The 24,650-nt window shown below is 38.4% G+C and overlaps 1 protein-coding gene and 1 long non-coding RNA gene across 5 annotated transcripts in view; one reads left to right on the forward strand and one right to left on the reverse strand.

Moving 5' to 3' along the window:
* Positions 1–12,333, forward strand: part of LOC134294741 (transforming acidic coiled-coil-containing protein 3-like) — a 30,279-nt gene extending 17,946 nt beyond the window's left edge. For 3 of the 4 annotated variants that reach the window (XM_062966381.1, XM_062966383.1, XM_062966384.1), the window contains 10 exons: positions 1,902–1,954; positions 2,769–2,899; positions 3,004–3,100; positions 3,745–3,915; positions 5,642–5,718; positions 6,264–6,307; positions 8,307–8,467; positions 9,207–9,313; positions 9,400–9,520; positions 11,656–12,333. In XM_062966381.1, the coding sequence (XP_062822451.1) occupies positions 1,902–1,954; positions 2,769–2,899; positions 3,004–3,100; positions 3,745–3,915; positions 5,642–5,718; positions 6,264–6,307; positions 8,307–8,467; positions 9,207–9,313; positions 9,400–9,520; positions 11,656–11,727 (1,034 nt within the window). In that variant the 3' untranslated portion in view covers positions 11,728–12,333. The remainder of the gene's footprint in view (positions 1–1,901; positions 1,955–2,768; positions 2,900–3,003; positions 3,101–3,744; positions 3,916–5,641; positions 5,719–6,263; positions 6,308–8,306; positions 8,468–9,206; positions 9,314–9,399; positions 9,521–11,655) is intronic. The other variant, XM_062966382.1, reaches the window with a different exon arrangement.
* The window catches only part of LOC134294761 (uncharacterized), a 428,900-nt gene that overhangs the window by 357,854 nt on the left and 46,396 nt on the right, over positions 1–24,650 (reverse strand). The window lies entirely within an intron of this gene.

Below are 24,650 nucleotides of genomic sequence, written 5' to 3' on the forward strand. Positions count from 1 at the left end.
TCAATAAACAAATAGTGACAGGCTTGGGAGGTTGCTGTTTCCAACAATACATTCATTAGCACTGGATCCAGAACAGAACCCTGTGATACTCCACTTCTGTCCAGGATGAGGAGGAGGCATTGGTGAGCATCAGTTGGGTTGGGCCATCCAATCCAGCCCTATGCCATGCAGAATATAGAATCAGTCAACAATTACATGTTCACCTAATGGTTGCATTGTCAATCCCACATTTTACTAGTCTGTTTGCAAGAATATCATGGGGGTTCTTCTCAAAGACCTTACTGAAATCACGGTATGCCACACTCACAGAATTCTGTTTGGCTGCCAGGCTCTTCACTTTATATATATATAAAAGCCATAAGGTTAATCTGACATGACTTGCTTTTAAGAAACCCATGTTCACTTTTTGGGATCATGACATTTCTAAGTACTTACAGACTGTTTAATGACCTTTGTATAGTTTAATATGTATTTTATAGAAATATGTTTTAATGTGTATCTTTTATAGAAATGCACTTTAATATGTGTATTTGTGGTATTTTTACAATGTGTATGTGTTTGATTATTCTGTAACTTGCCGTGAGGAGAGGTGGGTAAGAAAGAAAATTATTATTACTACTCTATAATTTTTCTTGGTATTAGTGTCTGGCTGACTGGTCAGTAATTTTCTGAGTCCTCTTTCCCCCCATTTTTGAAGACAAGGGCAACCTTTGCCCTTCTCCAGTCTGCTAAGACTTCTTCTGGCAAGCAAAGATTCACAAAGATTGTTGCCAGTGTTCTGAGATCTTTGATGTAGTTTATCTGGTCCTGAAGACTCGCATTTATGTAGAGTACCCATGTATTCCTGCACAACACTTTCACCTGTTTTGTGTTACATTTCCCCTCGTGTTATCTGTTCCATTTCCTCCACACTGAGCAGTATCTTCTTTTTTGGACAAGACCAAGGATTCATCTATATTAACCATTCAGGTTGGTTTGGAACTGATTGAGCAGAAACCAGTTTCACTATGCAGGTGATTAAATTGCCATTTCTGGAACCAGTTTGGGGTGAGGATGGTGATTATATTAATCAAGTGGGGTGGCCTCAAGGCAGATCCAGAGTCCACCATATTTGAGGCATATCTCCCCCCCCCCCCCCCAAAACCGTTTCCAGGCAAGATGCACATGACAGCAAGGCAGAAACAAGAAGGGAAAGTGACAGTTCCTGTGGCATCCATTTCACCATTCAAGTGGAATATCTCTTTTCCCATTTAAATTCATTTACAAATCAAATAATTTAAGGTTGTTAAGAAAGTGACAATATCACATGTTCAGTGTCCTTTTATGGATAAGCCCCCTCAGGTCATGTTCATCCTACGTGTTCTTGTAGCTTCAAACTTGATTTCTAACCTCTTCCAATTTAGTGGTCTTCTAATAGCCAGCCAAAGTCCTAAGCATATGTAGACAATCTCAATGTTATTTTCCTTTTGTTATTGCTTACTGAGTTGCATCTGTAGTGCTGTCAGTTTTTTGCGCTGGACACACACATGCCTGCAGTAGGAACTCTAATAGGTTTTAACTGAAGTAATAGAGACCCCTGTTTATTGTATGTTACCTTTTACCTGTCTTTGATCTAGTAAACGTACCTCATTGGCCACCCTTCAATGCCATAAGAGCAGTGTTCCAAAACTGCTTCTCATTTAAAGCTTTAACATCCTTGCCAGTTAAATCAGTTTTAAAAAAGGATGGGAAGAATCGAAGGCCTTCTTTATTTCACGCAGTATACGTAAGTCACAAATATTGCAGGAAGGCATGCCTCTTCTTTTCTTGAAATGACAAACTAGTTACTTTTTATAGTCATTTCAATACTAGTTTGCTATAAAATCATTTTGTTCCCATATTCAGTATTTTTCCCCTTTTAGTTCTAGGAATGGACCTAGAAGTAGATTATCTGGAACAGTTTGGAATGTCCTCGGTAAGTAACCAATATATGAATGTAGGATGTTACATTTGTCTCCTTTCTTTTCCCTATTGTTTTATCACACACTCCTAAAAGAAGCAGTCTTTTGCACAGAATTTAGATAATATTGTTTAGTTTAGTGTTTTAATTTTAGGAATCCTGCTCTTTTTAGCTTGACATGTTGAATAATATATATTTTAAATTTTCATGCTGCTAATCTTTATGTAATGCCACTTTTTGGCTGACTTAGCTGTTCTTGTATTTTGATCAAAAGTTTTCATTTTCCTATTTTACACAGAAAAAATGTACCCTTTAGAGGCTAGATCTTTCAAAACACATATGTAAGGCTATCTGCAGAAAGAACTATGAGTTTTCAAAACAGTATAAGAATTAAAAAGTGTATTTGCCTGATGACGGGATTCAGAATCAGAAAACCATCTACTAACCTAAAAAGAAAACCTGGCTTAACTTTTCAAAACTTTTTTTTTTGGTAGAAAATTAAAAGATTGAAATATTTTTCACCCCACACCACATTTCTTCCAATTTATTCACATTTGAAAGCATTTAGTACAGTCCTGCTTTAAAGTCTGAACCCTAAAGATTTTAAGGTACAGCCCTTGCTATATTGACACTCATTAGGACACAGGACCTCCTCTAATCAATTATTTCATAATTCAAAGAAATGTGCTTCACTTGGAGATTATCTAAATTTCATAAGTGTTGCTCTTGGTCAGATAGCTCCAGATGTGGCCAAAACGTGAACAAGGCCACCATGTTAAGGGAAGATTGTCTGGGAACTTTGATATATTTCCAAATCTATTTCTTGTAGTTCAAGGAGTCTGTTCTAAGAAAGGAATCTCTCTACCTGAAGTTTGACCCTCTCCTGAGTGAAAGCCCTAAAAATTATGTTGATGATGTTAAGGAAGTAAAGTCTACAGGAGTCGCACTACTTCAAAATGAGTATGTATAATTTTGCTGTGTTCTTCCATTTATAACCTATATAGAATTGTTTCAGTATGCCTTGCAGTTTCTAACCAGACCATCCATCTTTGGTCTTAAAACAGAAATTCAGTAGCCATGACAGTGAATGAAGTAAAAACATCTGATGAACATGAAGAAAAGCCGTTGGTGCTTGATCTTTTTGGAATTTCCCCAGATCCAGTAAGTGCTAGTTAAATATCTCTAGCAACCTTCCTCAAATTGCTGTTTTTTCTGAATTTTAAAATGAGAATAGACATACTGATGACGTTGAAAAGTATAGGCTGAGTATCCGTTATCCAAAAATGTTTGGAACAAGAAATGTTTTAAATTTTTTCAAAATTTGGAATACCTTTATTTGCAGATATGAAATATCTTGGAAACCAAGTCTAAAATTGTGGTTTATTTGTGTTTGATATGCACATACATGTAGTGTGAAGGTAATTTATGCAATATTTTTAATAATTTTGTCAATGAAACAAGGTTTGTATACACTGAACCATAAGGAAATAAAGATGTCACCGTCTCAGGCATGCGTGTGAACTATTTTGGATCTTGGAGAAGTTTGGATTTTGAAAGAGATGCTCAACCTGTAATGGAAAATCATAGTTTCCCAATTGAATAATTAAGCTCTCGGGAGCCTTGATCTTATCAACGTATCCTTTATTCAGAGCAGAAGAACAGTTTCAGTCTGAAACCACCCACAAGTTTGGATATCATAGATTTAGTCTGAAATCACTATCCGGCTATACCTTGTGATCTGTATCAATTAGAGAACTAAGATACCAAATATTGCATGTAAATACGTATTAAATTTTTTGCCACAGGTCAAAACTCTACAACCCACCCTAGATGAAAAGAATCCTTCAGTATTCCCTTGTGCTCTGCCCACTGAGGCCATCATTGAAGTGCTGAAATACAGTCAGAAAGGCATGGATGCAGCTGTAGAAAAGATTAAGCATGAGACGGATATTGTTGTTAAAAAGCTTACTTCAGAGGTAAGAATTTGAGAAGGGACACTCGATTTGATACTGTTTTGAATCTTTTCTGTCCATTCACTCCTCCATTTTAATGGCTAATATAGAAATTACTTAACTACTGTATTTAAAAGAAAACTATACAAGTAATAGAGGCTGTTACTGGAAGTCAGCCTTTGGAGCTGTTATCCCTCAAGATCTTTGACTTGCCCGGTGCCATTCCCTTAACCAGTCAAATATCATTGTTTTAAACACAGCCTTTCGCAGCTGTCTAGATCATTTAAAAATCTGAAGTTTTAGTTTAGACATCACTGTAACAAAATGAGTCTACTCTTTGATTAACATCTTTCCACCTTTGTACATTAACGACTCCTACTCTAGTGTTACAGCAACTTTATTTTATTTATTTATTTAATTTATATAATGCCCTTCTCCCCCAGGGATATATCCAATAACAAAACAAATGGCCATAAGAAATAATGTAAACTATACTCTGCTTGGAATCTTGAGGATTACACAAGTATTAATCTCCAAGATAGTAGTATAAAGATCAATAATAAAGTCTGGTCTTAAAGGGGTATTCAGAATTTTAGTCTTAAAATGAAGAAGGCCTAACAAGAACAATTGACCGGACATGGCCCCCACATCCTGAAGTGGGCCCCCAGGCCAGGATTTTTGGCTGGGCTCCCTCTAAAGCAGTGGTTCTCAGCCTGGGTTCCCCAGATGTTTTGGGCCTACAACTTCCAGGAATCCCAGCCAGTTTACCGGCTGTTAGGATTTCTGGGAGTTGAAGGCCAAAAATATCTGGGGCTCCCATGTTGAGAACCACTACTCTAATGTTTGGGGAAGCATGATTTAGGATAAAATAAGTCAGTTTAGATAATGACACCAAAGTAATTTTATATTTATTAAAAATTATAAGGATTTATATCAGAGCAACTTACAATAGCATCAAAAATCACCTCAAAATATATTTTCTAGCTTTTGTCAACTCATATTTTTCAATACCTTCAATAACATCAGCTTGCTTAAGTAAATAATTATCACTTCATGTTTATAGATTCTATTTCCAGTTATCAAGTGAAGAAAAAGCTCTCCAACCTAATAGCTCTGTGAATGGCAAGGCCAAGATGTCTCTCTTCTGATCCTTGTTGACAGCCTTCCCCACTTCTCCCCTCTCCACACGCAGGCGGGCAAGGTGGCCTTTTCCTGTCTCTTCTTTCCCCCCTTCCCTCAACTTGGTCCTTTCAATTTTCTGTCCCCTTCTGAAAATTCTTTACTCTTGGCCTCTTCACTTTTCAAGATCATTTACATCTAGAAAATAGCAGCACCAATTCTAAAGTCATGGAAAAGATGCCATGGAAGTGTGGGGCCAAGTCTGCATCCCATGAAGGGGCCCCAGAGAAAAAAAGAAAAGGGTTTCCTAAGGACCCCTATAAAAAGACATAAAAGTTTCCAAGCGGCACCCAGAGTAAGAGAGACAAATATCCCCAGAGAAAGACGTAAAAGTCTCCAAGGGACCCCCATGTAGCCCTTGCCTAATCCTAGGACCTTCAACCCTGTCAATCCCCCTTCTTTGTTGGGGGAGGGCATGAGATCAGATATTGAGTAATGTTAGTCAAATTCTAAAGTTGTATTTAAGTCTGATCTCTTTCCAATAACCTTTCTGGCAAAGTTTCTTTAATTTTACTGTAAGTCTGAAGATAAATGAATTCTTGCTAATTATTTTGGGATATTATGGTTTCAGGTGCAAGAAAAGCAAAGAGAAGCTTTGGAGTGGAAAATGAAGCATGACAAAATTTATATTGAAAGTAAAGAAATGGGGTATGTACATCTAGTTAATAATGGGCATTTTCTGTGCATGTTGCCTTCTCCAATTACATAGATATCTTTCATATTGTGGATTCAGGTGGACGTTATTTGTGCTACTGTACAATATTCAGAAGGACAGTCTGTACTGGGGGGAAAACCAGAGTTTTGATCCTCTGCTTAATTGTTTAGGATCGCTTATCCAGGGTTATATCACTGTCAAATTCCAGAGAGTTCAATTACCTGCTGCCACCATCCTCTCTAAGTAATTGTACTGCATAGATGAGGTGCGTTTTGGGGGGCAGGGGTCTCTTTCCAGGCAGTCTCTAAACTGAGAATGGGTATTCTCCCCATATTGGTAATGTTGAGAAATTCACTTAATCCTGCCTCCAGAAACTTTAAGAAAAGTAAACCTATGCTTCCTTTTTAAGAGGTGTGTGTGTGTGTATGTTTCTTACTGTGGAGTTATTAATGGAAGGACCAATATTGTTTCATTGTTGTGGAATCATATTAATTTTCTGGTTCTGTATTTGAAAATAAGATGCTTGTATTTCCTTTAGAACAATTGTTGCAGAATTTGAAGGCACCATTACACAAGTGATGGGTAAGCAGATATAAAACATTTTTTCAATGCTTTGCTGTTTGGGTTGCACAAAAAATGTGTCTATCTAGAAACAAAATGTATATATTTCTGAAAAGTACATAAAAACAGTTTTGTTGTAATGAAAGTTAAAAATAACATCAGACAAATTATTTTGTATAGATGCATTTTTAAATCGGCATGCAGAATTCTTCTTCAACTTGATATCCCCAGTACCATGGCAAGCTTATCAGTGGAATACCTTGGCAGTTGCTGAGTGGATGTTCTAACATTCCTAGATCTGCCATTCTCTTTCCGTGCTCGACTACAGGCTGGCACACTTTGGACATACACACCACACGTACATTTTTCTTAGAGAGTTTGCATGTGGTGTGTAGGCCCAAAGCGGCAAAGGCCAGGGCCTGCAGCTAAGTCCCGAGTAAGGAGCGCTTACTTTCCAAATGAGCTTTTTGGTCCCACATCCAAAAAAAAAAAAAAAGAATATTTTCATCCCATTGGCAGCAATGGGTGGGCTTCCCACACTTCCTTTCCCCTCAGTTTTAGAGCTGCTGCCATTTCCCCTTTAATTGGGAAATCTAACTTTCGTCACTGCTGCTGAAGTCGCTTCATAGGAGCTAGGGACAGACTCATGGTGGGATCCTTGATGTTGGGCTGGGGCTTGCTGGGGTTTCTCTCCATCACATTTGCTGGCGGCCTTGCTCTGCAACAGTGCAGGCCAAGAAAGGACCTGGCAGGCCTGCATGTTTGGACCTGCATGCCACATGGACATTCATCACCAGCAAATGAGATGGAGGCAAGCTGAGTCTGCCCCTAGCTTGGATAAAGTGATCTCAGCAGCAGTGACAAAAGGATAGCTTTCCCAATTAAAGGGGAACGGCAGCAGCCCTAAAACTGAGGGAAAGGGAAGTGTGGGAAGCCCACCCATTACCATCAATGGGACAAAATAGTCGTTTTTTCGGATGTGGGACAAAAAAGCTCGTTTGGAAAGGCACCCGAAAACAGGGCCATACGAATGAAACAAAGACATAGCCATCCTATACAAATGCATGAGACTAGTACAGAACACTCTTGTTGTCACAGAATGGTTGTTCTCATAATATGCTTGGACAATAAAGCCCTGAAGTTCACCGACCCAACTCATGATGGGTACTGAAAACAGCAGCTCCTAACCCACCTAACTGGACTTCCCTCACGTCTCTACCCCCACTACAGTCCACACAATGCCTCCTCGAAATATGAGAGATCTTTATGCTTCACCCTGTAGCTAAATCTTTTAGAAATGGTGGTAGTAAACAGTAGCTGAGAAAGTAGAAGTTGACTACATATTAACCTAGTTAGCCCATTAAATCTAATGTGTACGAATTTGGTTTTAACTATCTACAGATCCTTCCTTCTTCCACAGACTCAAATGATTGAACATTTTGACCTTAGTTGCTTTCTGGGGCTGGGGGTAGGTTGCAATGACATAGGCCATGCTTCCTGCTTCTGATGGGAATTAACATGTTCACCATCCCATCCTAGACAAAAGTAGATTTGTCTAGGACGTATGTCATTTCTTTAACTACTGGCTGTTATTTATGATTTTTGGAAATAGTAGGGCATGGTAGCTGAAAAATATAGTTATATAAATAGGCTGGATTAGAGACTGCACCATGTTTTCTTTTGTACACCCCAGTCTATTCTATACGTCACCTGAAATTGTGCATTTGTGGGATAGCCTTGCTTGACTTTCATGGGATGAGTTTGCTAACTGGAGCCTTTGAACATATCTTCAAATATTTGTATTGTTAGAGACAACATATAGTGCAGTGGTTCTCAACCTATGGATCCCCAGATATTTTGGCTTTCAACTCCCAGAAATCCTAACAGCTGGTAAACTGGCTGAGATTTCTGGGAGTTGTAGGCCAAAACACCTGGGAACCCACAGGTTGAGAACCACTGATACAGCGTCTTAAAAGAGTCAACAAAGATTGAGTCACCTAAAACAAATTTGTTCCTGTAGAAGAGGGCGAGAGTCAGAAAGAGCTTGCAAAAAAAGAATTGCAGAAAGTACTTGATGAAAAACAGCAAGTTGTATCTGATTTGAAATCCATGGAGAAATCTTTCTCGGAACTCTTCAAGCGATTTGAAAAACAGAAAGAGGCAATAGAAGGATTTCAGAGGGTAAGCATTTCCAACAGCCTTACTCAGTCTCCTCCTTAAATAACACTAGCTGCCTCTTTCCACACCATCTTTCCCCCTGAAGCTACCATATTTCACCGCATAATAGTCGCACTCCTTCCATTTTGGGAGCGGGGGAAGAGTGCAGATGGTCTAAAATGGAATGTTCTGTAAATGTACCAAGGTGACATTATTGATATAAAAAAATTAAAATTATGTTTTCATTTACTGACATTTGTAATATTGTCTTATGTAGAGGGTGAGTCAATCTGAAGTAGTTTGACTTTTTAATAAATATTAATATTTTTGGCAGTAAGTCAGGAGACAATTTACAGAGCTTTGTTTCTGACATGTATTATATGAGAAGTTCCACTTACATTTGACAGAGAACAACTTTTTAATTTAAAGTATATTTTCCCTTCATACTGCTAAGCCAATAGTATCGCTTAACAGGGTTGTGAAGTCAGTTCACCAAACCTTTCACTCTTAATTTCTTCATAAATGTATATTAATTAGAAGTAAATATACTTTAGTCAAATGATAGCAAAAGGTTACCATAATCATTACAATGTGAAATGTCAGGCTACTTAGACTGATAGAACATAAAATATTTATTTATTTACCTTTAAATTATATTTACTGTATATTAATAAGTTTTTGTATTGAAGTAATTGATGCATTTCCACCAACTGGGATTCTAGTCCCCCGAGTTTTAATCTAAAATTATATTTCCACTTTCTAGAATGAAGAGGCTCTGAAAAAATGTGTTGAGGAGTATCTTGCAAGAATTAAAAAGGAAGAGCAAAGATACCAAGCACTGAAGGCACATGCAGAAGAAAAGTTATGCAAGTGAGTAACATTTTATAAGGATCTGTATTAAATTTGCAGTACCTCTCTTTAAAAACTAATATACCTGAATAACCTGTTTATTTTAGAGCAAATGAAGCGATTGCCCAAGCAAGAAGTAAAGCTAAAACAAAAGCGTTGGCTCTTCAAGCCACTTTGCGCAAAGAACAAATGAGAATCCAGTCATTAGAGAAAAGCATTGAGCAGAAGGTCAGTCTTAGTTTCTTTGTGGATCCAATATTCAGTCTTCTAAGCAGGGGTCTAGACTGTCTCCCAAAGGCTTTGATATATATATATATATATTAAATCTATAGTTGCACATCTCAAATCAGAATTGCATGAAGAATTGCCAGGCCCACATTACATGACAAAAAACTATTGACTCATTCCCATTAAATTCAGAGGCAATTTAATCAATTTTAATGTGATGTAAATAATACAAAATTAATACAATGCATAATACAAAATTAGGATTCCAGAAAGTGGAATACTATAGGCAGGAAATGAAGTCCTCAGTGTTTTCTCTCTATTTTCATGTGAGTATGTGGCTGCAATTCAGTGTTACATAGAAATCATTTGTTGGTAAATCAAAGCTGTTATGCACAATAGGAGCCCTAACCCAACTAATAGGAAAAGGGTCTTTCAAATGCCTGCCTGCATAGCAATGCAAGATTCACGGGTCTTTCCTTTAATTTATACTCCCAAGTGTAATTATTAAAAATGAAGTCTACTGTGTTTAGTTTGGGAGGGATTTTACTAATTTATAAGTTCATAAGGTTCTCAAACTTTTTCAGCCGTGGAGCCCTTTTTGAAGCAAAAGTTTCTCATGGAGCTCCAATAAATGTTTATATACTGTATATTATAGTATATTTAATGTGTATGTGTGTGTGTATATATATATATATATATCAGGCATGGGCAAACTTTTGGACACAGGGGCATTTAGTTTTAAAATTTGACAGACAGGCTGGGCTAGTGGCAGATGGATAGAGAGTGTTTGTGTGAGCTAATTGGGGAATTCCTATGCACACTGCACTTATCTCATTTGTAGTGCAGAAAGAAAGACCAATATAATATTTAAAATGAAAAACCATTTTAACCAACATAAATGTAACGGTATTTCAGTGAAAGACCCCAGGGGCCATCCAATCTAACCCCTTCTGCCATGCAGGAAAAGCACAGTCAAAGCACCCCAACAGATGGCCATCCAGATTTAATAATAATAATAATAATAATAATAATAATAATAATAATAATAATAATAATAATAATAAGCTGCATGGAAAAGGGTCTGGGCAGCAAGCTGCCCTTCCAGGGCTTAACACTCTGCACAGCCAAAGTGCTGTGTTTCTATGAACCTTCATGCAAAAGAATAAAAGGTTTTTGAATGCTATCCAGTTACACATAACTGTTAGTAACAACATGCAGTGTTTACAGTGCACTCTGCAGAAAATGATTCACCACTACCTAAAGGAAAATCAACATGTTTAGCAAGACTTACAAAATAATAATAATAATAATAATAATAATTATTATTATTATTATTATTATTATTTATATTTCGCCCTATCTCCTCGAAGGGACCCAGGGCGTATTCCAAACACAAAAAGGTAAACATTCAATGCCTGAATATGACAACCAATACACATATAATAGCAAAAAATAATAATAACCCAACATGTAAGAACAAATTATAACATAACTTCTAAAATTAAAATAAGACATAACCTATCAAATAAATTTATATCAACATAAAACAAAATATCAAACAGAAACATCAATATCTCGGAGCCGACAGAAAGCATTGGAGGTGTATAAGTTGATTATTGCCAAAGATGGTAACTCGACTAGCAGGATAAACAGATCCTGGATACAGATAATAGATTTTAATCAGAAGTATAGTAACAGTATCATTATCTAATCCTCTTCAAGTCAATGAGCAGAAGTATGTTTTCAGTTGTTTTTTGAAAGAGGAGGGGGGGCATTTTTACTTCCTTAGGTAGGGATTTCCAGAGGCGGGGGGGTGATCACAGGGAAGGCCCTTTTTCTCTCATTCCCACCAGCTGTGCTTGAGATGGGGGTGGGACTGTGAGCAGGGCCTACTCCGAAGACTACAGTTGGTCAATAAGGGGATATGCGATTAATCAAATAGCCTGGACCTGGTTGGTTTATCAGTAAATGTTTGATTTTTATATTTTTTACCTGGGGCACATAAAAATTTCTCAGGCGGAAAATGGCCATAACTGGAAAATGTTTATGAAGCCCTCATGGAGAGTATGGGTGTTCTTTTCAGAATATGTGACTTCTGCAACTTGTATAACCCTTTGCCCCTGTTTCTTTAACAGACAAAAGAAAACGAAGAACTCATAAAAAATTGTGATGACTTGATTTCGAAGATGGAAAATGCGATAATCTGAACCATCCCATTTTTTCATGCTGGTTCTTAATTCAGACTTGGGATAGTTAATAATGAAATTTAATGACTATTTTCATTTGCACTTGTTTAGCTTTATTGTTTTTCTATGAAAACTTCTATATTCTCTGCTGTTATTTACAAAAAGCAAATAAATGTGTGGCACCAGTCTGCTTGCCATTATTTCTGTAAATAGAAACTATTGGGTTTTAGGTTTATTATTATTTTTATTTCCCTGAAATGCCACAATCCTGTTCTGTACCACCACAAAAAAATTTTTTTTTTCTCCTGAGTGTCCACCAATAGACATGGGAAGTCGTTTCATTACATCTTCACCTAATGAGCCCATTTAGGCTCATAAGAGGGCATCTCTTCCCATTTTTAAAGACCTCTTATGGTTATGAAATGTTCTATAGCAAAAACTGGGTAGAATTTCCCTGCATTTCGGGGAATTTTTTGTATATCATGAGGGCCAGAATAATAACCGAAGTGCCTCATACCAGTCCACTCTGCTCTGGATCAAGTGTTTCAAGCGTTATTCGATTTCCGCGAAGAAGGAATGGGAAGAAGTTTTAACTGATTAAAAATAAAATAGATTATATTATTTGCAGATTTGGTTGATGTGTTGTAACAAATTTAAAAAATCGACACCTTTTGAAAGAAGAGGAGGATGAGATAGAAAATGGATAGTTAAGTTTTAGCACTGCAGAAAGCAATCTTGAAAAGAACAGAATAAGAGCAACATAGGTCTCATTAGGGCTCAAAAATAGGAAAGATAGATTTGCACTGGACCAGAAAGACCACTCAAATTGGTGGCAGAAAAGAACCAAGTGACTTTTCACATGTTTTATGAAAAGGAAGGAAATCATCGAACTCATTTTAGTGGGATTTATATAGCATAGCAACATGTCAATGCACTGCGCTGCTTTCAGTGGGTTTTGCATGGCACAGCACCATATCAAGAAATGAAATCACCCATATGCTTATCTGAGCCATCTCAAATCATGGAAGTTGCAGGAAACAAGAAATGAGGTAGGCATAATGGGAGCAGTGCTGAAAGTGATAAAATAACCAAACAGTGTGTGTCCAAAGGTGCAGGTTTGGAAGCAAGAGGATAGGAACAACTAGGCTAGGTGTATTTATTTATTTATTTATTTATTTATCACATTTTGGCAATATGAATTGCCAAAGTTTAGGGGAAAGGCAGGTCGGATAACGAAACTACATAGCAAAAGACTGCAATCAAGCCAGGAGTGGTGTATATATGTGTAAAGATGTCTCCTTATTCAAAAGATTATCCTACATTGCATGGCAGAATGGTGAGAAGGAACCAAATCATATCTAAGGGGAAATTCGTTCAGATGTCATCAGATCAGAAGGATGAGGCACACAAACATTTAGCTATTTTGAAGCTGAAGGCATAGCAAAAAGTCAATGAGTTTATGGAATACGATATTACACATGTGGATACATTGAAACAAATACAGGTCCATCTTCCATGCAGGTATTGAATCTTTTTTTAAGGAAATGAATGAATTATGCTTTTAACATTTTACTTTTTTGCCAGTGCAATATTCATTTAAGGATTCACTAAAAGATATAGACATATAATTCCCAACCAGTTTCTCCAAAATTATAGTCTCATTACTAAACCCACAGAGTGGCTTGAAAGTTGAAGGGGCAAAGTGAGTGACAGGGTTAGTGCTTGAGTAGGCAATTTAGAGAAGGGATTTGTCATAAACACATTTGCACAATTTTGCAACTATCAAATGATAATGATAAATGCTAACCCAAGTACAGTGATATATATTTTCCCAATTGCCTGAAAATGTAGTTTAGTTGTTGGTGCATTAAGCCATCAGGAACAATATATTTTGAAACTGCAGCTCCCTGAATATTGTTCCTTGATGGAGTTTAATCACACAGCAGATGGTGAGTTATCGAGTCTTGGGGGGCAGTTTTTGGACCTCGAGATCATTTGGTCTGGTCCAAGTACTGACTCAAACCTAGTGTTATTAACAATCCTCACAAAAACAATCTCCATTGAAAACTTTACAGTACACAAAAAGATCTCAAGAATAAATTATACAAATTTTGGCTATGTTCCAAAACCAAGATGTGAGATTAGACTGGCAAAGCAAAAGAATTCACACCCAAGACTCCTTCCCTGTCCCTATGAATAATAGGGGTCTGATTACTATGCCTTTGCTTCCCAGGCATTTCCCCCAGAAATTTGGGCTGTTGAATGGCTTGAATTTTCTTGTAAAGTAGGGAATGTCTGGTTTGCTGGTGTTATAAGACCTGCAAAATGGTCTGGTCTGGTCTGGTCTGGTGCAGGAGACAACGCCTGCCTGGGTTTGCTTTCTTAGCCTGGCTCCTGTTGCTGCTTCAATCTGCCACACTGATTTCTGTGGACTGGGTGCCACTTCATTTTCAGACCTGAGCCACTTCTGGATTCTTTGCCTCATGCAGGCATGTTCTCTTCCGCTCATGTTTTTGCCAGTGGAGCTGAAGTTGGTAAGCACATATGTGTATAGGCCAACTTTGCAACATCCATTTGATTTTTAATATATAATTTCATAGTTAAAATAGTAATTATAATTATAATTGCCAACATCCGCTGGATAATGGAGGAAGGCAGGGAGTTTCAGAAAAACATCTATTTCTATTTTATTGACTATTCTAAAGCCTTTGACTGTGTGGATCATAATAAATTGTGGAAAGTTCTTGGTAGTATGGGGATACCAAGTCACCCTCTCTGTCTCCTGAGGAATCTGTATAATGACCAAGTAGCCACAGTAAGACCAGACCATGGAACAACAGACTGATTCAAGATTAGGAAAGGAGTATGGCAGGGCCCTGCATTCAACTTGTATGCAGAATACATCATGTGCCGTGCCGCGCTTGATGAACTCAAGGCTGGAGATAAAATTGCTGGAAGAAACATTAACAACCTTAGATATGCAGATGATACCACTTCGATGGCTTCAAAGCGAGGAGGAGCTGAGAAGCCTTATAATAAAGGTGAAAGAAGAAAGTGCAAAAGCTGGGTTACAGTTAAACATCAAGAAAACCAAGATGCCAACCAGACTGATAACTGGCAAATAGAGGGAGAAAACGTGGAGGCAGTGACAGGCTTTATATTTCTAGGCACGAAGATTACTGCAGACGTGGACTGCAGCCAGGAAATCAGAAGACATTTACCTCTTGGGAGGAGAGCAATGATCAACCTCAATAAAATAGTGAAGAGTAGAGACATCACACTGGCAACGAAGGTCTGCATAATTAAAACAATGGTATTCCCCATAGTAACCTATGGATGCGAGAACTGGACCATAAGGAAGGCTGAGCAAAGGAAGATAGATGCTTTTGAACTGTGCTGTTGGAGGAAAATTCTGAGAGCGCCTTGGACCGCAAGAAGACCCAACCAGTCCATACTCCAGGAAGTAATGACTGACTGCTCAATGGAGGGAAAGATATTGGAGGCAAAGATGAAGTACTTTGGCCACATATTGAGAAAACAGGAAAGCTTGGAGAAGATCATGATCCTGGGGAAAATAGAAGGAAAAAGGAAGAGGGGCCGACCAAGGGCAAGGTGAATGGATGGTATCCTTGAAGTGACTGGCTTGACCCTGAAGGAGCTGGGGGTGGTGATGGCCAACAGGAAGCTCTGGCATGGGCTGGTCCATGAGATCACAAAGAGTTGGAAACAACTGAAAGAAAAAACAACAATAGTTCCTCTCTGTTCTGCTTTGGTTAGACCTCACCTAAAATGCTGTGTCCAGTTATGCACATGACAATTGCTCAGGATATTGACAAACGAAATTGTCCAGTGAAGAGCAACCAAAATGATGAAAGATTTGGAAACCAAGCCCTATGAGGAGTGGCTTAAAGAGTTAAGTATGTTTAGCTCGGAAAAGAAAAGGATAAGAAAAGAAAATGCAGTCATGTTTAAATATTGGAAAAGAAATCGGATTGTTTTCTGCTGCTTTAGAGATTAGGACATGGAGAATAGATTCAATTTGCAGAGAAAAAAGATTCCATCTAAATTTTAGGAAGAACCTCCTGATGGTAAGAGCTGCTTGACATGGAATATTCTGTCGTGGAGTGTGGTGGAGTCTCCTTCTCTGGGATATCTTTTAAACAGAGGCTGGATAGCCTATTGGATTCTGCCAGGAGTGCTTTGATTGTATTTCCTTGCATGTCAGGGGGTTGGGTGAAGAAATGGCACTTGTGGTGTCTTCCAGCTCTTAAGATTCTATGATTCTAAGAGTCACATCTCTCCAGGAGGACGAAGAGTCATTGGAAAAATCCTTTCGGTTCATCCAGATTATTAGTTCACCATTAACCTAATAGGAGCATCGTCTAGTCCACATTTTGCTAGCTTCTTTGTGAAAGTATTATGGAGAACTTGTTGAAAACCTTACTGAAATCAAGAGATGCTTCATCTGCAGCATTCCCTTCATCAACCAAGCTTGCTACTCTATCAAAGAAAAGATATAAACCTAGTCTGTCATATATGAACATATATTCACTGAGCTTACAACAGTGATTTTGCAGTAGCAGAGATGCATACAGTTGACCAGTTTGTGAACTTTTGTACGAGAACTTTTGTATCTTCCCTTATCTCCTAAAATCTCCTAATTTGCATACCATCATGTCTGATAGATATTTACAGAAACAGAAAGCTCAGGCCACTTATTTCTCACTTTCACATTATTTAGTGGTCCTGATAAATAGTGTAACCCGTCCGATTTTTGATTTTACAGAAGGATCAGCCAGTATGCTTTATAATAGCTGATGTACTATTTCATAAGTAACCTGCAGGTGTCACTGTTAGCATCCTGATGTTTTAAATCCTGGAAATATAAAAGGATCTGTAGCCTTTCCTCTTTTGCTGACACTGCTTTGTAAACTAATGTGATAATGTTAACCTGCCTTTTTTGCATCACTATTTGGCTAAAAGGATGATGATGATTATTATTACAGTAGAGTCTCACTTATCCAACATAAATGGGCTGGCAGAACATTGGATAAGCAAAAATGTTGGATAATAAGGAGGTATTAAGGAAAGGCCTATTAAACATCAAATTACACTATGATTTTACAAATTAAGCACCAAAAACATCATGTTTTACAACAATTCAACAGAAAAAGCAGTTCAATACACGATAACGTTATGTAGTAATTACTGTATTCATGAATTTAGCACCAAAACATTGCAATATATTGAAAACATTGACTAAAAAAACTAGCTACTAACAAATTGACTACAAATCAAGATAGAATTGCATAAAATGAACTTACAGTAGCAACATTGTTGGAAATTAAATCCATAAAAAGTTCAATCCTTGCTGCCTAGAGAAGCAGCTGAGAATTGGGGTGGGAGGCAAACTGCATTGGATAATCCAGAACGTTGGATAAGTGAATGTTGGATAAGTGAGACTCTACTGTATTATTATTATTAATTTCTCAAAGCGGCAAGCAACATGTAAGAAGTAGAAAAACATAACATACTGATGACTTGAAGGTTGGGTTGCTGACCTGAAGGTTGCCGGTTCAAATCCAACCCAGGGAGAGCGCAAATGAGCTCCCTTTATCAGCACTAGCTCCATGTGGGAACATGAGAGAACCCTCCCACAATGGTGTTAAAAACATCAAGAACATCCTGGTATCCTTTGGGCAACGTCTTGCAGACAGCCAATTCTCTTACACCAGAAGTGACTTGCAGTTTCTCAAGTTACTCCTGACACGAAAAAAAAACGATATTTAGTGAAAGCCAAAGTCTAGCTAATTTCTTAAAGCCATTTAACAGCGAACCTTGTACTACATACTTAATAAGGTATCTAAACTTCCTGGGGATTCCAGGGACAAAAGACCAAAAAAATAAAAGGTACATAAATAGGTTGAAATCGCAATGCTCTGGAGCCAGTGTATGCTAGAAAAGGCTTGTAAACTCAGAGCTAAAGGTCACGAAGGCTGGAAGCTGTATGCTAAAGAAATCTGATTTAAATTATGGTAACTAGGAAGCTTGGCTAGGAAAAGATAGCATCCATGTTGTTTTCTGATAACTTTCCTTATAAATAATTGTATATTTGTTGACTGTATGACACACAAACATCCACTTTTATTAGGACTAAGGGCAACCAAATTTATTAAAAATATGTGCAAATTATTTTATGTAACTATAGAATAATAACATAACAAAATGAACAAAATGTTTTAAATTTCCATTCCCAGATTACGTTTGTCAGCCAAACCTCCCTCTTTTAGTTTTATTATCAATAAAGGATTAGTACTATGCAAGAGGAGCCCCGGTGGCGAAGTGTGTTAAAGTACTGAGTTGCTGAACTTGCAGACTGAAAGGTTTACAGGTTCAAATCCCAGGAGTGGAATGAGCGCCTGCTGTTAGCTCCAGCTTCTGCCAACCTAGCAGTTCAAAAACATGCAAATGTGAGTAGATCAATAGGTACCGCTCCAGCAGGGAGGTAATGGCGCTCCATGCAGTCATGCCGGCCACATGACCTTGGAGGTGTCTACGGACAACACCGGCTCTTCAGCTGAGAAATGGAGATGAGCACCAACCCCCAGAGTCAGACATGACTGGACCTAACATCATCACTATGCAAGAAAAAGACATACCAATTTTTTAAAAGAAACAGTCAATGGAAGTCAATGGAAGCTTTGAGTCTCCTTGAGAGAAAGTGGAATACAAATAATACAAATAAATAGAGGCCAAAATTATGTCCATAGGCCATTTTTTTAAATGTTTATGCATATCCAGAATGATTATAATAAGGATTTACTAGAAGATCAGCTCTAGGGCCACTTTTTAACAGCTGCTGTGTTAGAGCTGGTTCTGGTTTATCAGAAATTAAGAACTCTATTTTGCACATGCTCAGTGGTACTCTGTTCTCCCTTCACATATTCCAAAATATTACTTTGATGTTAAGAAAAGACATAGTTCTAAGATCCTGGTGAATTCACAGTTCATTTAGATCAGTGGTTCCCAACCTATGGTACGTGGACCACCGGTGATCTCCAAAAACTAAAATATGGTCTGTGGCCTCACCATTATTACACTGTTGCAATGAGAGCAATTGGTCTCATGAAACCCTCTTATAGTGTCAAGGCAACGGGGATTTTCTTTTTTCGTATCAGGAGCAACCGGAGTTGCTTCTGGAGTGAGAGAATTGGCCGTCTGCAAGGACGTTGCCCAGGGGACGCCCGGATGTTTTTGATGTTTTACCATCCTTCTGGGAGGCTTCTCTCATGTCCCTGCATGGAGCTGGAGCTGATAGAGGGAGCTCATCCACGCTCTCCCCGGGTGGGATTCGAACCTGGCAGCTTTCAGGTCAGCAACCCAACCTTCAAGTCACGAGGCTTTTATCCCCTAGGCCACCGGAGGCTCCACCGCAACGGGGATGTCAGGAGGGGAGAGGCTGACTACCCATGAAAGGCACAACAACAAGCCTCCTAACTGCTGCTTCTCCTCTTCCTCCCTCCCCCTGAGCGTAACCGATCCATGTGGCTCCTTGAAACATGGGCACCTTGGTGTCTTCGTTTTTAGGCCTGCTCCTGGGGTTATTTGGCGTACTGATTCAGAAAATTGCACTGGACAGACCACATCAGATATAGATTATTAAATATGGTGAGCAGATGGCGACTACTGGATAGCATATGTTGTGCATCAGAAACTAGAGCTGATGTGGTCTATCCGATGCAATTTTCTGAATTAGTACCCCAGATAACCAAACCAAACCTAAAGTTGACCAAAAATTGATTCATAACCTTTTTTGGTACTAATATTGGAAAGTGATCCCTGGTCAAATTGGTCCCTGGTCAAGTGGTCCCTGGTCAAAAAAAGATTGGGAACCACTGATTTAGATCCTGCCAGGGAAAAATACCTTGATTATGAGAGAAGTTCCTAGAGTGAGGCTCATCCATTGCACTTCAGATGTGCTGACTCCTGTATTTCCCTCCAAACGCAGGAAAATAAATGGCATGATTTGATAGAAGAATATGCTGCCTCAGTGGAGCCTCCTCCTCTGGGAATTTTGAACAGAGACGGATGGCTAGCTGTTGGAAGAGCTGTGATTCCATGACATGATGCTTTGGATACACATATAAATGAGGAAATTTGTCTTTTTGACTGAATGTTGCCCTTGTATTATTTCTTACAATATTTGGAAAGTGTTATGGAAAGGAATCTTTCTCTTGGATAGCACTATCCCTTAATGATAGCAAAGGCATGTGATGGGCAAAATAATTTTGGGTTCAAAATACAAAACTGCTTGTCCTGAGCCAATAACAATGACCTCCCTTTTCAATTCCAGGCCTGCCCTATGCCTCATCCAGAACAAACTAAGTTCCAGTTATGCATCAAATTAAACTAAAGTAAGCTCAATAAACCGTACATTAAAATATTTGTGGCTGTTTGCATGAGCCATGATAAGCAAAGCAAAACAAACTGTAGGTCATGTTTCAGGCACTGAAAAAATTTGGGTATATGGCTCTCCCTGTATGATTTCCAACTTTTTGCCACCAAAATGAAGCACCTCACATAAGAAATGCTTTCCTAGACTGTATTCTCATCTTATAATAAGCAGCTGGGAAAATGCATCTCATTTCAAAGCAAAACATACAAAGTAGTTACCTTAAATGCTTGTGTACAGTCTCTTTGTCTTCGGAGATACTTTATGTTAAAGAACCTTGTCATTCTTCACACATTCTCAGATAAGTTTTTGTGTGTGTCAGGAGCCACTTGAGAAACTCCAAGTTGGTTCTGGTTTGAGAGAATTGGCCAACTGCAAGGACGTTGCCCAGGGGATGCCCAGATGTTTTGATGTTTTACCAACCTTGTGGGAGGCTTCTCTCATGTCCCCGCATGGAGCTGGAGCTGATAGAGGGAGCTCATCCCCGCTCTTCCCAGGTTGGATTCGAACAGGTAACTTTCAGGTGAGCAACCCAAGCTCCAAGTCATCAGTCCTGCCAGCACAAGGGTTAACCCAATGCGCTACCGGGGGCTCCAGATAACTTCAGTAAGCAGGAGATTCTATCTACTGGGCCACTTATTTCATTCAAGACACTGGGAGCAACGTCTTAGATCCAGGATTAAGCCTACTTAAGTAAATGTATGGTTACTATTATGACTATTCTTGAAGTAGCCCTGATCCATCAATTCAAACACTAGTAGAAGAAACATACAGTCTGATAGTCTGGTTCTAAGAGACCTGATGCATAACCTGTTCTCAGGATAAGAGACAGAATGGTTTACAGTTGGCATTTTATCACCCTATCTGTTTAACTTGTATGCTGAACATATACATACAGCTCAAAGAGAAATAGAGGAAGAAGGCATAAAAGGTAGTAAGTAAGTAAGTAAGTAAGTAAGTAAGTAAGTAAAAGTTTATTTGTATACTGCTCTCTCTCCCGAAAGGGACTCAGGGCGGTTTCCAATATAAAATCAGCATAAAACATTGTACAATAAAACACTGAAAACACTATAAAACGCTATAAGAATTAAAAACAAAAACAAAACATAACAATTGAATAAAACAATCACATAAACAGAAGGAATATAAAAGGTAGAGCAAGGAACACCAATTTAAAAGAATACTTCTAGCAAAAATAGTAAGGTTATGGAATGATTACTAAAGAAAATCCAAGAAACAATAATAATAATAATAATAATAATAATAATAATAATAATAATAAACTATTAAATAATAAATTGGTGGTGGCGCAGTGTGTTAAAGCGCTGAGCATGTTCAGGCTGCTCACTTCAATTGAATACAGCTCTACCAATGTTGATACCAGATTGGCCCTCAGGTACAAAACATTTATTAATCAGTGGTATGGGCTCAATGAGGAGCCCAGGTGGTGAAGTGTGTTAAAGCACTGAGCTGCTGAACTTGCAGACCAAAAGGTCCCAGGTTCAAATCCCGGGAGCGGAATGAGCGCCCGCTGTTAGCCCCAGCTCCTGCCAACCTAGCAGTTCGAAAACATGCAAATGTGAGTAGATAAATAGGTACCGCTCTGGCAGGAAGGTAACGGTGCTCAATGCAGTCATGCCAGCCACATGACCTTGGAGGTGTCTACGGACAATGCTGACTCTTCAGCTTAGAAATGGAGATGAGCACCAATCCCCAGAGTCGGTCACGACTGGACTTAACGTCAGGGGAAAACCTTTACCTTAACCTATTAGTAAAATTAAAAATTAGTAAACTAGAAGGCAGTATGAAAAGATAAAGACTGTAATACAGATGGGTTGATTCCATCAATAGAGGAAGCTCTAGTCTGCTAGACCAGATCTCTCATACAGTCACCAAAAGTCAGCTTGCTGGCAGTTAAAAACAAATTGTGTAAGATGCCTTCTAAGCATCTTCTATGCTACGTGAACATAATTCAGAGTCATCTATGAAGTCCTATACATTTTGAAACCTTTGAATGTTCTCCCTTCTGATCTTTATGGTAGCCATGTTTATCCCTCCTGTTAATCTTAGAAGTATATTTGATGGGGCTGTAAGACATGGTTCTCTTGGAACTGCTTGCTCATAGAGGCTATAATGGCCCCAATTCTGTTGTCTTTTTGGTGACAGAGTGCTTAGCTTGCATTGAACAGTGTTCTCACTGGCTCAATGATTTTGTTATTTCTTTTGGTGTTGTTCTGCCTCCATGCTTAATTAAATGAACTGGAAGGACTCATAGCACGAAGGACAGATTGGAGACTGTAGTTGTGAAACAAAATATTTTATTAATAGACAAAATTGATCTCTTTTCCTCTTGATGCCACTATGAAGTCTCTTGTGAGGAAAGAAATCTTTGAGTCTATGCAGTTCTGGATAGATATTGCCACAGAGTATAAAGTCTTGTTATGACTGGATTCTTTGTATCTTTGAGATGACTTCAATGCAGTGTTGTTGACATGGCTTTCTCTATTGCTGTAGTCTATGGCTTTTTAATCTAATTTGAATACAGTTCCAACGTGACGTGAATTTCTGTGATCCTTTTACTTCCTACACTTCCTTCCAGTGCTTCACCAACTGACAAATTCTAACTGACAAAAATAACTGCCATTTCAGGCTGGCAGGAGCCAAGGCTAAGCTCTGCCCCTTTGGAACCTTAAAGAGACAGGGCAGCAGGTAATGTTTTGCCTCCTCGTGGCAGGACAGGTGTGGTGGTGAATTCTGTTTTTATCTGCTTTTCTATTTTAATACCCTGTTTCCCCTAAAATAAGACATCCCCAGAAAATAAGACCTAGTAGAGGTTTTGCTGAATTGGTAAATATAAGGCCTCCCCCGAAAGTAAGACCTAGCAAAGTTTGTGTTTGGAAGCATGCCCAACGAACAGAACACCAGAGCATGTAGGATTGGTAAATGTACGTACCTGGAAATGGAACATGGAAATATTGTACATGGAAATATTGGTAGTAATAAGAAATTCTTGATAGGATTCACAGTTTGTCTGGTTATGCTGGTTTGTGATGACAACTACTGCACAGTATATAATAAATGTTCATTTTTTTCTTCAACAATAAATGTGATTTTTTTTTCATAGAAAAATAAGACATCCCCTGAAAATAAGACCTAGCGCATCTTTGGGAGCAAAAATTAATATAAGACACTGTCCTATTTTCGGGGAAACACGGTAGTATTTGTTTTAACATTAAGTTTATGACTTTTAGGGATCCTGAATGTCATTTTATGGTAGTTTTAAGGCAAGTTTTAAGGCAAGTTTTAAATTCAATAAATAAATAATGAGAAAGATGCAGCCGTGACCATGGCAGCTCACCACATAGCAACCTTCATCTTTCTCCATATGGGAATGTTCCCACATCCACAACCATTGGAGAAAAACTAGCAAACCAAACTCATATGTTTTTATTTTTTGCTGGCATAAAATAAATGAAGACATAGATATGAGAAAGCATGGTATGAATGGATATAAGTGAACCTAAAACCACAAGACACATTTGAGCGGCAGAAGTTCTAAAAAAGACACAAATGGTTTGGGAAAAGGCAACTGTGGCGATGAAGATCCTGCCCAGAGTAATATCATAGATACGATTAAAACCAAACGTAGCATATGGGACCACACATATAAATGTACCCACAATTACATGGTGTGAGTGTGAGAAGAAAATAAAATATAAGCTTGCTGTGTACTATGCACTAATAAATCTGAATGATTTAGCATGGGTGCCCCTTACCAACCCTCCCTCCATCACAAAAGAGACTTTTCTGTTTTCAGATAGTGTGGACACTCTGAGATATGTGCTGTAGTAAAGAGTAATTCTAATCAAAATTATAAAATTGAATAGATTACGTGTTTTGGATAATTTAAAATTATTTCTCTAACAAATCATCATAGCTCCCAGATCTGCCGAATGAATGGGGCTCAATTGAAGTATCCTTCCATTAGCTGTTGAGAAGTCAGTAAAATACAGTATATCAGTTACTGGGGAACACAACTGGAAAGGCAGCTTCTTTTTCGACTACTTCACCTTTGAGGACTTACTGTTGCACCCCTAGGCTGCGTTGGCACCTCAAAACCACACTGGGGCCCCAGAATATAAGCAAACAAGCTGTTTATTGAAGGTTATAATTAAGCACAAGTAAATAAAGTTCAGAGTCAATAAAATGGGTTTAAATCCACAAGAGCAATGTACTTGAAAATCTTGAAGCAAGAGTCTAAGAAAGTCACTCAAAAACCATAGTTCAAACCAGATATCAAACTCAGTCCCACAAAAGACATCAAGAGTTCCCTGATTTCACCAAGCCAAGCCTCCTGTTTCTGGCGGCCGAGCCGAGCCGCGACTCCCGATTTAAACCGGAATAAATTCACTTCCTTGCCTTGTTCCTGAATCAAGTTTTATCTTCGCCTCGTCTTGTTCCTGCTTTGATATCCATGATCTCCTAGTGACCG

Source organism: Anolis carolinensis, unplaced genomic scaffold (assembly GCF_035594765.1).
Source record: "Anolis carolinensis isolate JA03-04 unplaced genomic scaffold, rAnoCar3.1.pri scaffold_19, whole genome shotgun sequence".
Taxonomy (NCBI): Eukaryota; Metazoa; Chordata; class Lepidosauria; order Squamata; family Dactyloidae; genus Anolis; species Anolis carolinensis.